The 17,577-nt window shown below is 41.9% G+C and overlaps 1 protein-coding gene across 2 annotated transcripts; it reads right to left on the bottom strand.

Annotated features, from left to right (window-relative positions):
* Nucleotides 1-739: 739 nt before the first annotated feature.
* On the bottom strand, nucleotides 740-17,503 carry LOC118300107 (C2 domain-containing protein 2). 2 transcript variants are annotated; one of them, XM_035624188.2, is made up of 13 exons: nucleotides 16,685-17,500; nucleotides 16,325-16,420; nucleotides 14,196-14,315; nucleotides 12,019-12,120; nucleotides 11,483-11,599; nucleotides 10,120-10,228; nucleotides 8,726-8,834; nucleotides 8,545-8,609; nucleotides 8,307-8,422; nucleotides 7,998-8,166; nucleotides 6,038-6,276; nucleotides 5,147-5,414; nucleotides 740-3,091 (listed from the first exon to the last, which is right to left on the bottom strand). In XM_035624188.2, exons 1-13 carry the CDS (start codon nucleotides 16,964-16,966, stop codon nucleotides 2,871-2,873), a joined length of 2,013 nt encoding a protein of 670 aa, XP_035480081.2. In that variant the 5' UTR covers nucleotides 16,967-17,500; the 3' UTR covers nucleotides 740-2,870. The 2 variants fall into 2 exon arrangements, with proteins under 2 accessions (XP_035480081.2, XP_035480083.2); XM_035624190.2 differs by lacking the exon at nucleotides 740-3,091 and adding an exon at nucleotides 4,865-4,920 and having other exon boundaries at nucleotides 16,685-17,503.
* Nucleotides 17,504-17,577: the final 74 nt, after the last annotated feature.

Genomic DNA, 17,577 nt, shown 5'->3' with positions numbered 1-17,577 from the left:
AATGATTTCAACATAGAGCACACACGTGTGGAAGCAGTCTCCAGATCTTATCTACATATCTATACATTCATGTGATAACACTCCTCTGCAGGTAAATGTCCTGTATTCACAGGTGCCTATGTTATCAGCAAAGTGTACAGACATAGTGTTATATATAACAGAAATATAATGAATGATATGATACAGTTTTGTTAGTGAGCTAAGGTGGAACAACGACATAACCTCAATAATATCATCACTCTCTTAAAGCCAGTTCCGTCTGTAACTCAGTGCGATGCTTGGAGATAACCTGTTATTCATTTAACCATTTAAAGAAGTCCTGGAAACAGGAAATTTTTATTGTTTAATTTATTGAGCAGGCTGATATGTTTCTGCAACACTGAGAGATTCTGTTTTTACTGATTCAAAAAAGAAAAAAACCCTTGAGGGACTCGTTGGAGCATAATTTCCTTTCACTTTCATGTTTTGGAAGTGGACTGTTTTGTGTTTAAACAAACGTATAATAATTCCATTTGCAATGTAGTGGAGTAGAATTATATGGTGCCATAAAATAGCAATACTGAAACTAAAATATAAATACCACAAAACTACCCTTGACTTAGTTACTTTCAACCAGCAAAGGAGGATGCTGTTCACCCTTTATGACCAAAAAGTTAAACAGGATACCAGCATGATGAGATCTACATCAGCAGTGGGCAGACTGCACCACAGCCAGGACATTCAAAGTTGCACCACGCTCTCAGATATTCAATCAATATTTATTGCTGAAAAGGAAATAACTCTTATGTATATTAGCTGCAATCGCTGCAGGGAACTGACTGACGTTCTGTAGCAACAGTCAAGTCAGTCGGTCACTGTGCACAAGAACAGAAGCCAGTAAAGAAAACGTCAGGAAGCAGTTTATTAATCACATTCAGCCCTGCTGCTCACTGAACTGTAGCCACTGCTAGCACAAACCCTTAAAGAAGGACTCTGATGCGGAGCACAATTAAAAGGACCCGTTTTATGGTTACAGAATAGTATTAAGCCTGAATTTGAACTTTTATGTATTTTTATAGATGGACTACTGTCAGTGAGGGTGGAAGAGAGCAGGTGATGAGAGATCACAGCTCAACCATGGAAATACAAAGACAACACGCTGTGTCTGCAGGAGAGCGCTGTCACGAACAGTAATTGTTTTTAATTCTCAGTTAGTCTCAATAATGAAAACACTCAGTTAACAGATACGTGCATAGGCTCTTGATTATAGACATTGCTGATGGTGCAGGAACACGGTGGCACAATATTCCCACGCGCTGCGGCCCCTCAGTTCTCCGATGGTGGATCCAGCCTCAGGACCAAAAAAGTCACACTGAGTCAAGGAACAAGCATAGAGACCAGCCGTCCGTGGCAACATCCGCAGAATATCTGTAAGGCAATCTGTTGATTCTGTCCGTCACTGTGCTGCATCCCTTCTCTGAGCACATTGACTTACTGGAGAAACAGTAGTACAGGATGTACAGAAAAAAATAAAATAAAAAATACAATCATTAGCTGGATAATAAAAAAAAAAAGCAGCCAAAACAATTTGGTTGCTCCCAAACATGTTCACACTTTCTCTTGTTCATGTGTTCAAAGCTACATCTTTAAAAAAATGATAAAACATTAAATGAAAAAAGAAGGATTTCACTGCAGGATTGATATGAGCATAGAATAAGTTCATTAGTGCGTAATGCAGCAATATGGCCGAGTGTAGCATCACAGTCCCAAGATAAAGGTTCATTCTGTTCCCTTTTGACACATTTACAATCCCGCTGATAAAAAGAATGTACAGGAGGAATCATTGGGGAAGACGAAGACGCAAGTTGCATATCATTTAAAAACACTGCAGAGGGGAGTAACTATAATATATTCATCAATCTATATATTTAAAGTTTAAGGTTTGCCACAGTGTCTCTGTTTGTTTTCGGAGCTGGTGGGGCCTGATAACACGACCTCTGCACAAGCCAAACATACCAAACTTGTAACGACTGGTGTTGATATCTCTGTTAAACACAAGGCTCGCGTTTTCTGGATAACTTTGTCTTACAGATTTTATACGCAAATAACAGCTGTCTGTTATCGATTTGGGATCATATTACAAGCATTTTAAGTGAATTGGACAATGTAACGTGTTGGATGCTTGATTTAAATAACATATTTCATATTCTTAGTGTCAAAAAGTAGTATCACAATCTCCCACTTGCACTAGTCATGGGGTAAAAAGACCATCTCCCTTTGTGAATGTTGTCAACATGACTCAGACCTTAAGAAGAGTCTATCACAAGAGCAGCTCCTGTCATTGCACTTTGAAAAAAATGCTCGAAAATTGTGCAAATCATACAAATACCACTCTGCTCTTCATCTTTGGTCCCGTTGCTCCACCGTAGGAAACTTTACGGTTGACAGCAGGGAGAGCTTACCCTCTACCTACAGTGAGGTAAAGAGTGATGGCCTACACCAGGCCCGTCTGTCCGGAACAAGGCCACAAAAGCACTTAAAATATTTCAAAGTGTTGCATAAAATCAAATAAAAGAAACATGCAAAATCATATCCTCTGGAATGCCATCAATCCAGGACAGAATATCGTCATCCACACGTGCACACATTTGCTTTTGGTGGAACATCTGCTTCTTATAGGAAGCACATGAGCAGGATATGTCAATAAAAGAGGATATTTTTCCATCTGCACGCTCTCACTCACAAATCCAGGAGCCCTAGTGTGCGTGTTGGTCATTTGGGGGGGGGGGGGTTGTTAGCCAGGAAGTTTGCCAGTGCAAGTTTGAGATGGAGGTGGTTATGGTTGTTGTTGTTGTTGTGGGAGGGGACCGAGGTGAGAAGAGGGTGGGAGCTCACGCATGTGGCTCCCCTGCGGAGGTAGAGCCGTTGGCTTTACTCTTATTCTTACTCTTGCGGCTGAGCATGCGGCTGAGCGTGGCTGTTCGGCTAGCGCGCTCTACTGCGGCTGGAGACTCCAGGTACACCAGGTCATTGTGGGACTGGCTCATCCCTGGGTCCTTGCGCTGGTGACGCCGCCGGAAGAAGAGCTTGGCACTCTTCTGTAGGAAGCTGCCTGTAGCACAGAAGCAGAGGACAGGACACATTCTTTAAGATACAGTTGGGCTAGTGCTGCGTCTCAATCTGTTTACTTTCATACTCACACTTGCTATTTCGAGTGCATAGGTGTGTTCACACACAGACAAGTGTCAAACACTTCTAACCGTCAACGGTTGCATCTTAGCTACGGGGCGGAAGCAGACATTCCAACGTATCTTATTTGGCAGTGTGATTTTAATGTTGCATGACACAGGAGCAGAACTTTAATTTTTAGTCAAGTGAGATAAGCAGCTGGTAGATATTTTGGCCAAACGTGTTGTGACTGTCATCTCCGGTGTATGCACAAAGGCAGTGTTCATTTTTGGACAACACTACTTTATGCCAGTGCATGTACTGTGCACACAGTGTACAACATGTGAGTGTACTGACTGAAGAAAACCCTCAGGCGTATTCAGGATTCCTTTGAAGTATCTGAAGTTGCAGCAGTATGAATACTGCTAAGGCAGCAGTGGCACAGACAGAGCTTGTGTTAGTTAGAAAATGTTATTGGAGAGAATTACCGCCTCGCGGCTGTTCGCCTTTGCCGATTGTCAAGTTACAATTTGCATCCATGTCTGTTCAGACTCACATCACACATCTCGTAAAGACATGTGAATTGTTGAATTATGGCCAAAATGTTTTTTTTTTTTCACCTCCAAAATCTCATCAGTTCAAAATTAAGTCAGAAATTCTCTGAATTTTGACCAATCACGGTATTGATTTTTTCACTTTCTGCTGTAATTGGTGAAGTCATTGAATAGCACTCCAGTAACCACCATTAAACATAAATACATAAAGCTGCTAATTAATTACAGCAAAAAAAACAAAAACCCAACACATTAGTATCCTCCTCAGAACATCTCAAGAAGAACTCTAAAAACTCATATTGGTATAACAATACGAGATGTCAGATATACATAATCTGCATTATATTGTTCCAGGCAGTATCCGTTTGAATTACTGGAATGATTAATAACCTTGTGATATATTTTATGGGTGGATGTGGCTCAGGAGCAGAGTGGCTGTCCATTAATCAGAAAGTCTTTGGTTTGATCCCTGCATCCCCCAGTCAGCATGCTGAAACCTTTGGCAGGACACCTAATCCTATATGGCCTCTGACAGCTCTCCCGGCTGTTTATGAATGTGACAGAAAAAGTGCAGTAAACAGCAGCGTTGTATGAATGTGTGTGTGAATTGGTGAATTGGACTTGTACTGTAAACGATTCGAGTGGTCGATAAGACTAGAAAAACGCTATATAAATACAGTCCTTTTACCATGTACTTGCTATCTGTAATTCCAGTAATGTTGCCCCCCCTCCTACATCCTAAGTCCTAAAAGGACACAACGTTTTGCAAATTAGTATTTAAAAATATCCAAAATTAAAACAAAGAATCAAAATCTAATATTCCATATTATCAAACAAATGTTACATCAAAAGATACAGTGTGTAGGATTTAAGGGCACCAATTGAATATAATGGTCATAATGATGTTTTCATTACCATAGAAAGATCCCTTCATATCTACATCTGGAGCAGGTCCTTTGCCACATTTCTGCAGTAGCCTTTCACGTTTTTACGTCACCTGAAGGCCACCGTAGATTTTCCTACATGCTTTGAAAAAAGGCTGTAGGCGAGTGCCAACAGATCCTACACACTGAACTCTTAACTACCAAAGCTTAAAAACAATGTTTTCTACTCTACTGCTAGCAGGAACTACACATAACTAAAGTACTAAGGATACCGCAAGTAACTCATGAAGTAACTTACTCATCCGCACACAATGTGTGCTGAGCACTGCTTTCCTCTAAGATGACAGTGGAGCAAGTTCAGAAAGGAAAGGTTGTCAAAGTAGGATGGAAAGAGAGAAAAGAACACAAAAGCAGACTGCATCACAGAGGAGCAACAGATTGAGTACTCCCATTAGGGCAATATGTTTTCAGAGGATTTTAAGTAGGATTTACTGTATGAAATAGTCCATGTCCATCCACAGTCACATGGCTGACAGTAGTTAGTGAGTGGGCTGGTCTCACCTCTGCTCTTCTTGCAGTTCGCCTCAGACACACACATGGATAGCGAGGTATGGTCTAGTTCCTCTCCTGTCTGGCTCTCCCAGTCTTCTGGGGGCCGGCCCATTCCACTGGGGCCTTCCTGGGGCTCCGACACCTCGGGAGGGCTACTGGTCCCCGATGCAATCGCTATGGTCACATCCTGAGTGGAGCTGCTCTCTGACATCGAGGCGTCCATCGCTGCAGCGTAGCCCGCCATCAAAGCTAGCTCGTCGTCCTGAGACATGGCTGTCTGGAAGCATATTAACATTTTTAAAAATCATTTTCGAGTAAAGGGATGTTTCCTTTGGTTTAACGTTTGCGTTTCATCATGCAAATGCTTCCTCCGTCATCATAAATGACCAGCTATTTTGCATTGGCAGCTCTGAGGATATCTTTCTGGCAGTTTTTTCACTGGAAGGCCCACTTTTAATCGTGGGCACATGAAATGCACTTAAAACAACAAATTAGCAACTCCTGACAAGCCTCATTTTGTTTAATTTAAGATCCTCTTCTTTCCTCTCACATAATCAACCACAGATGAACAGCTCAACAAATGTTGGTAGAAAGTGCCACTCCTCGGCTTCTATGCAATTCCCATGTATTTCAAACCCTGTATATTAAATAAGTTAAAGGGGCAGTAAACGATTTTGGAGCAGGCTTGTTTCCCTCTTTGGTGTTGTTGTTGTGATTTTACTGCTCTGACTGGCCCGCGACCCGTGACCTCGGGTGTGACACTTTTTATATATTCGCTGACTTGTACAAAACGTGTATTGCTGTAGTAGAACAGCAAACAGCAAGTGGAACAATAAAAGTGAAATGGTATAATGCACCAGAGAAGAGTTGCTGAGATTTGGGACAGTAGCTCATCCTTACTTTGGTGATGCCAGAGATGATAATGGTACTCTTCTTCACCGGGGACTTGAGCTTCTGCTTGGCAGACTGGTGGAGTTGTCTGATGGCGGCCTCGGCCACCGGGTCCGTGCCGTTAAGCATGAGCAGCTCGGTGTCAGAGGAGGACAAGGCCTTGCTGACTGTGGCCCCCAACATAGACGCCTGCTCGGAGACACGCCGCTCAGACAGCTTGGGCTTGATCACAGCTTTCTGGGTAGGATCTGAGGGAGCACAATGTTATATTAATCAATTGCTTCATGATATGATATAAAGTATGAGTATATATAAATTAGTAATTGTAAACATTTGATTATAAGCATTGCAGAGTTGGAAAAAAATTGTGTAATTTCAGCTATGGACCACTAATAACTGAGAGCTTTTTTCCCCTTACAGTTGACTTGTAAGACTAGGAAAGGTGAAGCTCTCAGTAATAACATCAATTATATCAATTCAGTTTTCACAATAGCCATTACTAAGCAACATTGAGTCAGCATGAACAATAACTGAAAGAAACCTGAAACCTGTGCAGCTAAATGATATTCAACCAACATAATTATTATTATTTTTTACCTGTGCTGCTTATGTCAAATGACTTACATCTATAATGTCCCTTCTGCTGTTTAAGACAGTTTCAACGTCTGTTATCACATTTAAAACAAACTTACTATTATATAGCTGTAATTTAGTATTCATAAGGTTCAGCGGATCAATGACACGTAGCTCCTTTAACCACCTGCACCTATTTGTACAAGCTGTTATTTGTCAAATTAGAATTTTTTACTTATTGAGGGATGAAACAGTGTATTTGAACTGTTTAAAGAATGTAATCAAGTTTTCATACATCATACAGAACCCCGTCATAAATGGTTTGCTTTGTTTCCGTTGCAGGGTGTTAGTCACAGCTCCAGTTGACGTCATATTAAGATTCATGCACGCCGCTCTGTGAGGCTGTACTGAGGCCTGGCTGTGCTTTGAGCTAACATGCACACAGTGACAATGTAAACACGACAATAGAGTGTTTGCAATGTTTAACATTTGCTTATCAGCATCAAACAAGACGCAGCCCAGACTGTTGGTAATATTAGCAACAGATATTAATGGTCACAAATCAAGGTACTGGTAAAATTATATTTTATAGCGTTTGACGGTTAGAGTTAAAGTTATTCATGTTTAGAGAAGAAATAATCTCCTGCAAACTTTATCTATCTTAACTTACTGCTGGCGCTACAAAAAAAGTCTGTATGATTCATCCTCTGAGGAGCAAGACTGTCGGAACAAAGTTTCATGGCAATCCACATAATGTGCGGCTGTAGCTCAGGAGGAGTAAAAGCGCGGTAAATAGAATGAATGTATGGATGAATGTGACTTGTACTGTAAAAGCACTTTGCATGGTTGATAAGACTAGAAAAGCGCAATATATAAATACTGTAAATTTACCATAATAGACAATTTCTCAGTCTATTTACATCCAGAGAGCCATTGGTTAAAACTGGCCTCGGCCATTGCAGGATCTTTCAAATGTGTTTTTGTGATTATTGTAGAATTTGCAAAATCTTGTTTGGTAATGGTGATGCGATTTCCAGGGCTTTGCATACAAATGGTATAAAGTAAGTTAATCATCACATTATTTCAATACTGAAGTGAAGATATTTACTGCGAATCAAATGTTGCTGTTAAGCAATGAAATTGCAGCCTATACCATTGTTTTGTTAGAGGAACTCCACATCCATTGAAATCTGAAAACAGAATCCCATTGCACTAAACATTTAGATTTTCGACTACTGAAACGGTTCTTACATCAGCAGTACTACAAGAGAAAAATAAATAAAAGGCGCTTCTATAAAAGGATTCTCCACATAATAACGGGGAAACTGTCTTCTCTGAGTGAAGCTCTGCCACCCTCGTAAGGGTTTTGCAGTGTCACAGCACTGAGGTGCTTTACCTAGGTTGAGACCAAGTGGGAGTGGTCGACTTGGCTTGCTCTTCACTGCGGTGATGGTGGTGACCACCGTGCCACAAGGCATGACCGTGCGGTCCATCTCCACCCTCTTATTGGAAGCTGGGGTCGGCGGATGCCAGGACCGCACCTCGCTGGGCTCCAGGTAGGTAAACTGAGGATTCCCATTGTCCAAGGTTAATATTGTAACATTGTGTCAGTGAAAAAATCTGATACATAAGCAGAATTCAACTCTTGATATTATAAGAGAAGAGTGTGATAATACACAGACATCAACTGGGATGGTGGACTTACCTCAGTAGTAAGTGATCCAGTCGACGTGTCTTTGGTCATGAGTGCAAATGTTTGCTGTCCTTTGGGGTGTTTCTTTACAAGATCAAAAGGCACTGACACCTGACCTAGTAAGGAATCTGACAAAGAGAAAACACACCTTTTTAATGTTGCGGTGCCAAAGCACGTGACACTCAGAGTTCATGAACAAAACAACTTTGTAATCAAAAGGAAGCCAGTCATTTTCTGGGCTTGTCCTTACTCTCTTGAGGTTGTCCATCATTCATCAAGTGAATATTGAGCTTTTTCGATCGTCCATTCAATTCACTGGTGAGAAGGAGAAATTTAATCTTTACAACACGTGCATTGACTGCGGATAAATAAGAGAAACAAACACCATCTCACAGACAGCGGTGGTTGCGGGGCTCTACGGTCAAACTTACAAAATAAACGGCTGGTCCCAGGAAAGATTGGTGGTGTTCTTCAAAACAGACGTGTTAAACTTCTGCGGAGGATCATCTAACTGCAGTACACACAGAGGATTCATGCTGCCTACAAACACAGACAAAAACATCTCCGTTTTCATCACAGAAAAAAACAAACATTTGTGGTCCAAGGGCTAACTGTACATTCATTCCAACATCTGTTGACAGTTGATGAAATAAAATCTGCTGCTGCATGATTCAATTTTGCTGTGGTCACTTCCACTGCTTATCTTTAATGGACAGAGGGGAATTCAGCCTTCAGCCAACACTGTATATATGATTAATAATGCATACGTTAGAGGAAACTCACAAAGTACCGCTTGAGAGCTCTTCCTCGGCACAAAAGGGTGAGCAAAGTCGGATGAAGCATGTCTAAAGGTGAACTTTATAAGCCACAAACACGGCAAGATTTTGAACGTTAGAGACAGGAAGTGTCACAAGTGAAGTTAAGCACAACTGTTCTTCACTCAGAGGCAGGAAAATAGAGTTAAGTGTCAAATGCGGTATCATGTTTCTGCTGCAGAATACTTCAGAAGACGACCCGACAACCACTGTAACAATTAGAGTGACACACCACAGCAACCACCAAAACAAAGTTGCTGTCGTTGACGTTATGGTCCAGACTTCATCACTAGACAGTTGTTTTAAATGCCTCTTATTAGGTCAGAACATATTGTCATGTGTCATGTCTGACAACACGGTGGTGCTTTGACCAGTAGATAACAACGTCTGACAGGCATCGGCAACACAGAGTTCCAGTTATCTGAAGAGCCGCTGGACACGACAAACAGACTGTGTTGGTAAAATAAGCAAAAGCCAGACAAGATAAAAATATGATAAATTCAATGTTGAGTAGCTTCAACAGAGACTATGTTACTAAAGTGAAACAAAGTCTTGAAATACGGCACTAAATGTTGGAGGAAAATTATCTACTATGAGTTACTAAACTGATCTGATCTTCTGAGGATTATAATAATATTACAGCCATTTTAACAAATGCAGCTCCTTTTGTTAACTTCTGTAAAACTTTCATTACATCCTGATGTAATTAAAGGTACAACTCAACATTTTTGGAAATATGCTTATTAATGGAGAATCAATGGGAGGTTAAATATCAACCCATGCAGCTCATTATTATCATCCTTATCTTTTTTGAAGAAGCCATTCTTTTTCAGTCAGTTAATACTGACCTTACTGGATACGGTTGATGTTGTTGGCACTAGTCAATAAAGCTGAAGGATACAAATGAAGCTGATTTGTGAAAGCTGGCAGAGTGAGCTCAAGACACAATAGACAGCTATGGCTGCTTCATCACAACTAATTCTAAATGACGAAGGAGACAAACATCCGACCTGCAGCATCTTCCTCCTGATTGAGTGTCACCCGGATGTTTTTCACCAGCAGCTTCCAGTCGTGGGCACGGGGGGGTTTGGGGGGTGATACCACTTGGTCCTGGGCTTCCTATTGAAGAAACCATAGTAAGTGAATAAGTGAAAGAATGACAATGCTGATCTACTGACTGCACCCGCAGCATTGCTAGCAAATTATTTCAATGGTATTCCTGTAGGTGTGTCAGTGCTACTACAAACATCATGGGGTCAATCAAAGGTCCAAAGGTGATGAAGTAAATCAGAAAAACCTTTTCAGTCGTTTGAAAATTGATTATTCATTTCAGAAGCTACACAAAGCTTATAAAGATTAGTATTCAGTCGTCTGACTGCTGCATACTACTTCTGCATTACTCTAGAATGTTAATGTGCGTGATCCAACGTATTACAAATTGTGCCATTAATGTCAGTTTGAAAGTCGTTTCTGATATTCACTTTCATTGCACCACTGTGTGTGAACACTGTCCAGATCCTTTTAAGAAGAGTTAGATGCTGCGCTGCCTTTTTAGAGCAGTCTCTTTTTTTCTCCACCATGCAGTCTGTTCCAGCAGGTGTTTGTGTAAAAAAGGTGACGCAGTTGGGGAAAAAAAGCTTTTGTGAACACGCCCTTAGCTAAATGAATATTTGAGTTTGGGTCAATAACCGTCTGTTTACCTTACAAGGTTCTACATCTCACGCTTTCATATAGCTGCTGGGCTCATGGTGTCACAACCTCTCCACTCGCCTTTTTCCTTCAGATCTACACTGATCTCATACATGGCTTCTCTGCAATCCAACTATTGGAGAAACTGAGAAGTTTGATGGACTGATTATCAGAAATAATAATTTTTAAAAAGAGAATAAAACCACAACATCGCAAGCACTTTAATGTGGAGTATATTCATAGGATTCACTGTGGAAAAAAAGACATTAATACAATAGTTTGCACAAGAGGATGGAAAATAACCCTCTTGACAGATTGAGCTTGTCCATGATTTGCATTGATTTTCATAATGAACGTGGATGATTGCATTAGATGTATACACTAAATCTCAAAAGAGGAAAAAAAAATCAAGTTCTTGAATAAAAAAAAAGTCTGACATTGCTGATATCAGTGAGCAGGCAGATATAGACATTTGCCAATCAAGATAAATGTCTGTTTTTGTTGTTCCCAAGACTCTGGTCTGCTTGGTCGTTTTAAACCTTTAAACCACATGAGTTGGTTACTCCAAGAACTGGATTATGGTTTGTCAACTTACAGCAAACAATGACCTGGAATAACACATGCACGCATACACACGGCATTCCTGTTAAGACGTCAGGTAACAGGCATGACTCTTCCACTCACCTTGATCTCCGAGGCCTGAGCAGGCCTGCAGCTCAGCAACACAGAGGGGCGCGTCGCACATAACAGCTGCATCAGCTGCTGCTTTATGGCTGCTACACTGGAGGTGTTGGGGTTGTCCTGACAGAGAGAAATCCCACATATATTTAAAAAATGTATATCTATTGTGTTAACAGAAAACCCCCACAATATCCACCTCACTTTCAGTCGATTAGCAATTCCTTCACCAGTAGGGCAGCTGGGTGAGATGATTTGGACTATCGCTCGACTCGAAGCTTTCGATACAACACAATGACATTTGATCATTAAACTACTGACTCTTTTCTCTAGACTCCTCATATACACAATAACAGAAATAAATTCCCATGAGGACAGATTCTCACAGATTATCACAGACCCACATTCTCATGTTTATTATACGTTTTTAAAGTCAATAATCAGTTTCCATTTCTTTAAGTGATATAAAATCAGGTTACATAGTATCTGTTTTGGTGTATCAGACAGTAGGTTCATCTGATTATATGCTGCCCTAAAATTACCTGGGTGAAAGTGGGTGTCACTTGCAGCTCCACTGTCTCCAGGTGAGACAGTCCCCAGCTCACCTTGACCTCGTCTTTAGCTTCTTGCATCTGCAGATCAAGCTGACGAACACAGAGGAGAACATCAATTTCACATACATTGAATCTATGGGAGTATTTAAATAAATGTAAAATAAAAAGGATTCTCCACATATTAGGCATTAAAACAAATATGATGGATTTCAGAATGTTTTAAATAAGAAAAAAGAGGTGGAGTTACAGTAACTAAAGGCAAACTTTGGCTGTAACTGCTTTCATGTGTTCCAGTGGGCTTTTGGTTCCTCAATTGAATATAATTCACAGTCTGTTGTTGTGGCTATGTTGTTTGATGTCTCAATTCCCAAATACCAAACAAGCATTAAACTGTCACCACTGCACCAGTTCACACAGCATTAGAAATAATTCCTTCCAAAGGCTTCGTAATAGTTAATTTGTTGACTGATGTCAGGCAGCGAAAAACATTACACTAACTCAAAACTGCAGCCGCCTGTTTGACATTATATACAGACTGATATTTTAAAAAATTGTAAGGAATGATGTTTCACCTAGATGACTATGTTACTGTTGGATTCAGTGGGACGTTGTATGATCTTGTTTACCGTTAAAATCATTTCATTTTTCTTTTTTGTGACATTGTATTCTGTCTCAGAAATAATGTTCTGTGTAATAAAACCTTGAAAATAACACTGCTGCGTTTGTGACAAAAGAGTCTCCAACAAACATGTAATCAATCGGACAAACACAGAGAAGGTTTCTCAGAGGTTATGAACATGAAACATGAAAGAGGAAGATAGGAAAACAGACTGGGCCATCCTGTCCCAGCATGCCTGGATTCCAGTGTAAGACAAAACAGCTGCCTTACAGAGCCTGCATTAATAAGACCTCAATTGGTTTATATAATAATAATAATAATAATAATAATAATAATAATAATAATAATAATAACCCTCTTTCCACATGAATTGAAGAACTGAAATGGTTTCTGAAGGTTATTGCTTTCATTTGATGTATGGACTGCTTCTGCTTTAGAGATCATCTGTTGTATGACTACCTGTTGTGTAATCATGCAGATGTGTAAATGTAGCATTTGCATTAGCACCACACGTCACGTGTCCCTCGTCACATGCAACAGGCCATGTGTTGCAGAAGTGTGTAAAAGGATAAAGTACACTGTATAGTGTAAATGTGCGGGGCTTCTGTCGCACATGTCACTGCACTCATAACATGAAAAGCCAGGAGCATTCTAGCTTGGACCTCTGTCAAAAAGCCAACAAATGTTCCAGTGGATGGAAGGAGACATTTGAAAAGGCTTTATGACTTTTCCAGACTAAATCTGAAACAATGCAAAAGGGGACAAGGGGCCTCCTTTATGTTCCTGCAACAACAACTGATCCACAACCAAAACAAAAATGCCCCAACTCTAATCCTGCTTTGTAGCCTCTCACTCTGGTTGTATTTATGGCACAATGAGCTCAAGACTTCTGACAAGCACCTTATTGGTATAAAAATAGCCTTAATACAATTGGGTTAGCTGGTATAGCTGCTTGTATCCATACATTTAACACTAAACCTCAGAAGAGGATAAAAGCCAACCACAACCTATGGCTCTATATACACTAAATGTCCCAGTGCGTCACCTTTGGAAGACTGAGGGCCAACACTTAAGTATTTTACCCAAGTATTAAGGGCCGTCAGATTTAAGCACGATAAATCAAATAAATGGTTACAATTTCTAGGTAAGAGTAATGACTAAGTCATTACTAACTTGTGACATCATTTCAGCACATCATCCATCTAGAAAAAGGTCCCTGACACATGTGAATGTAGACAAAGTGGGCCTTACTGGAAAATGGCCTGCCTCTGATCTTAATGAGGTCTTTGGGACATTTGCCAAGCACAGAAAGATACCCCAACCATTTGATCTAATGCTGCTGCCAGCAAAGAGCCAATGCTGGCCAGCGGCACATCACATTTAATAAGATCTCCCATTGAATTACACCATAATAACTGCCAAAGAGAGTAAGTCGGTTCTTCGGGCGCCTCAGTGTTAAAGTGATATTCCACAAAAGAACAGATGAGTATTGTTTTCTTTCTTGAAATTCACGACTTCGACAAGACACCATCTATAGAGCAATTACCTTCAGCTCCAGTGGAGCTATACAGACTGTGTATATCGAAGGATCTGCTGTAGACATGGCTGACAATGTTGCCCTGAGAGAGAACTGGAGCCTCTCCCCAACCACACTGCAGCAAGCGGCCTGTTGGGAAGATAAAGTGTGACATTAGTGTTATGTAAATCTACAGAGAATGTAAGAGCTGAAGTGGGGACAGCATTTGCGTGCAACACACGTAGTCGACTAATGAAAACAACTGAAATAGGAAGGGAAATAATTTGCACTGATCTGCAAGGTGCTGTGTCAATATACTGATCAAAAAGAAACTGTAAAGATTTCAGATAGAACAGTCATGTTAATGTGTGAGTAGATTCTAACACATTTAACGAAGGAAATAAACAGAAAAAATTTGAAAAATTCTCAAACTCCCTAAACGAAGCACTGCGATTCTTTTCAATTGGCTGAAACAAATCCAACGTATTTCTCTTAAAAGTTCAGTGAAAAGGAGGAGAACATCTGTACTGGCTTCAAAGTGTATTATCAACAGTGAACAACAAATCACCTCCACTGTGGTAACTGAGTATATTACCACACAATGGCAAAGTCCCCCCCCCGTACTAGAAACCCATTCATTCAGTGCATTCTTTCTGATTTCAGGTTGGCGTGAATGTGTTTGTCCAGTTTGGTGTCAATCACTGTAAGGGGAAACCGAGACAAAAACATAGGTGCAGGTGCATTCCTGTCGCCCCGCTCCTCCTTAGCGCTGAGCTTGTCAGATATATAAGCTTCTTAAAGCGCTCGCGCGCACACTCTCACACACACACACACACACACACACACACACACACACACACACACACACACACACACACACACACACACACACACACACACACACACACACACACACACACACACACACACACACACACACACACACACACACACACACACACACACACACACACACAAGACTGCCGTTGGTTAAAAATAAGCCTCTGTTCATTAAACTCCCCACATTCTCCAACAGAACACCTGGTATTTTGTTCCATATCATGGTGATCACAAAGGAAGAGCTGAGTTTGCATTGAGAGCTCAGCAAAGCCCACCAGGCCAGTGACACGGCAAACAATTTGTCCCTATCTGACCTCTCTAAAACAAAAATGAAAGCTTGTTGGTGGCAGTTTGCTTTGAACACATTCTGCAGCAGGTTGGCACATAATCTATATGACTAATAAAGGAAGCATCCTACAAGCGTTTTCTACTCTTTTTTTAAATTATGGGGGGAATGTCTGTACCAAAGTTGAAGGGTTGATGAATTCAAGCTAATGCAGGCTATAATGCATCACTGGTTAAGATAAGATAAGATAAGATAGACCTTTATTTGTCCCACAATGGGGAAATTTGGGCATTACAGCAGCAAAGTGGACAGAAGAATATATAAAGAAATTTAATAACATTAAATAAATAAACAAAGGTATATAAAAACTATATACCAAGCAGTAGCAATAGTTGCACATGGAGACTAAATATAAATATTGCACAGTTAGTTATTGCACTTTAAGTGTATCCGTGAATTACTTGAGAGTGGTTAAGTCCTGTGTGTGTGTGTGTGTGTGTGTGTGTGTGTGTGTGTGTGTGTGTGTGTGTGTTCTATTGGAAGCAGTGCTGGTTGTACAGTCTCACAGCAGCAGGAAGGAAGGACCTGTGGTACCGCTCCTTCAGGAGCTGCTCAGTGCAGAGACAGTGTCCTGCATGGGGTGGGAGTCGTTGTCCATAACTGATGATAGCTTTGCTACCATCCTCCTTGCTCCCTCTCAAATGAATTAGGGAAGGGGAGATTGATTTTAAGGATAGCCTTTGTCAATAAATGACATAAACGAGGAAATTACAAATCCATAGAGAGTCTGCAGCTACAATCCGCTTGAACGATGAAGCTGCCTTGGAAGACAAATTATTAGTTTTCAGACACGACCTTCACACTCAACAAGAGCACATCCAATTCCGATATCTCCCAGAAATATATATATCTATTGATGACTGCAAGGAGGCAACACAACGGTCATTAAAACAAACAGAATTAAAAGGCCTTTTACTGCGAGGCAAACGCCCCTCAGCTCCATTAATGACGCTGACTTTATCAATAGGTGTACCTTGCTCCTGGAAGACTTTTGAAAGCTGGACACACGGCTGACCGTGAGCTCGGCCGCCTCCAGATCATCCTCCTCAAACGTCAACAGAAGGGCGCCCTGGTGGTGAAGAAGAAGACAGGAAGGTTGAGACAACAGCAGACACTACACACAACCCTGAACACAACCATTCAGCTGTTGAGAGTCTGATCAGAGTGAAATGTCCACCAATCAAAACGGTGTCTTAGGTCCCAAGGTGGGGTTGACATTTGGAGCTACTGGTTCTTCAGAGGTGAGATGTAGGAGAGAACATATGGGCCCATACTATGACGATCTGAACCCTCGGCACGGGGGACACCTGCCACGGGTCGTGGTGAGACTCACCCCCCGCTTCCTCGACTCGTCGTTCAGAGCCCTGCACCAGGCTCTTCTCCAGCGGCTCCTCCAGCTTCTCAGTGACAGCGCCCACGACAGCAGAGCGGCGGCTTCCTGCTCGGCCGCGTCGCCCTCGGCTGTGCGCTGCTTGTTGCCCTCGCCCCTTTGTCGGAAGTACTGCACGAAATACACCACGAGCGTGACCAGGGACGCGACGAACAGGGTGACCATGCACAGCCACTGCGGATCCTCCGAGCCCGAACGTGGCCTGGCGCTTTGCAAGTCGGACATTCTTCGCGAGTGAGAGCGACGAGCCCACAGCCTTTAACACACCTCCTTGGAGAAATGTCCTGGAAGCCTCATAGTAGTTGCCTGGTCGGGGGAACTGCGAATTCATTGAAGGCAAACCGCCCGAACCGACGACAGCACAGATCGCAAGCCCCTGGGCAGATTATGCCTTTTCTCGTCCATGTTGCAGCACTCCACGGCGGCCTCCGAACACTGTCCGTAAACACCTCGTCCAAAGGCGGCTGAAGGTAGAGTCCGGGGGCGGACAGAGCAGCGGAGAGGCACTCGGCTCCTCCTCTCATTGAATGCGGCTGTTAGCTTAGTGAGCTAATCTCCGCCACACTTCGCTCAACTAGCGTATCTTCATTAGCTGTGGCGCCGCAAAAGTTGACCACAAAAGGACCTTTTCCTTCCCGGAGTCAGCAGTGCAGCTCCGCCAGACGATATCCAGACACTGGACGAGAGCCCGGGGGGAAACGTCCCGGGGGAGGGTAGAGCAGCCGCGGCCGCCGGACTCGGTCTGACTGGACTAAAAAGTTGCCGATCGGAATCGGATATGTGGCACAAACTGTAACTCCCAGAATGCACAGCGACAAAAAAAAAATGCGAGAGCT

The sequence above is a fragment of the Scophthalmus maximus genome, chromosome 2 (genome assembly GCF_022379125.1).
Source record: "Scophthalmus maximus strain ysfricsl-2021 chromosome 2, ASM2237912v1, whole genome shotgun sequence".
NCBI classification, from domain to species: domain Eukaryota; kingdom Metazoa; phylum Chordata; class Actinopteri; order Pleuronectiformes; family Scophthalmidae; genus Scophthalmus; species Scophthalmus maximus.
Note: the sequence above shows the minus strand (reverse complement) of the source record. Positions and strands in the feature narration are given on the sequence as shown.

Coding starts and splice junctions, on each gene's coding strand:
- LOC118300107 (XM_035624188.2), bottom strand. CDS start 16,966: ATGTCCGACTTGCAAAGCGCCAGGCCACGTTCGGGCTCGGAGGATCCG. Junction 10,229..11,482: donor CTCAGGCCTCGGAGATCAAG/GTGAGTGGAAGA, acceptor TTTCTTCAATAG/GAAGCCCAGGACCAAGTGGT. Junction 5,415..6,037: donor TCATCTCTGGCATCACCAAA/GTAAGGATGAGC, acceptor ATATGCTTCCAG/ACAGCCATGTCTCAGGACGA.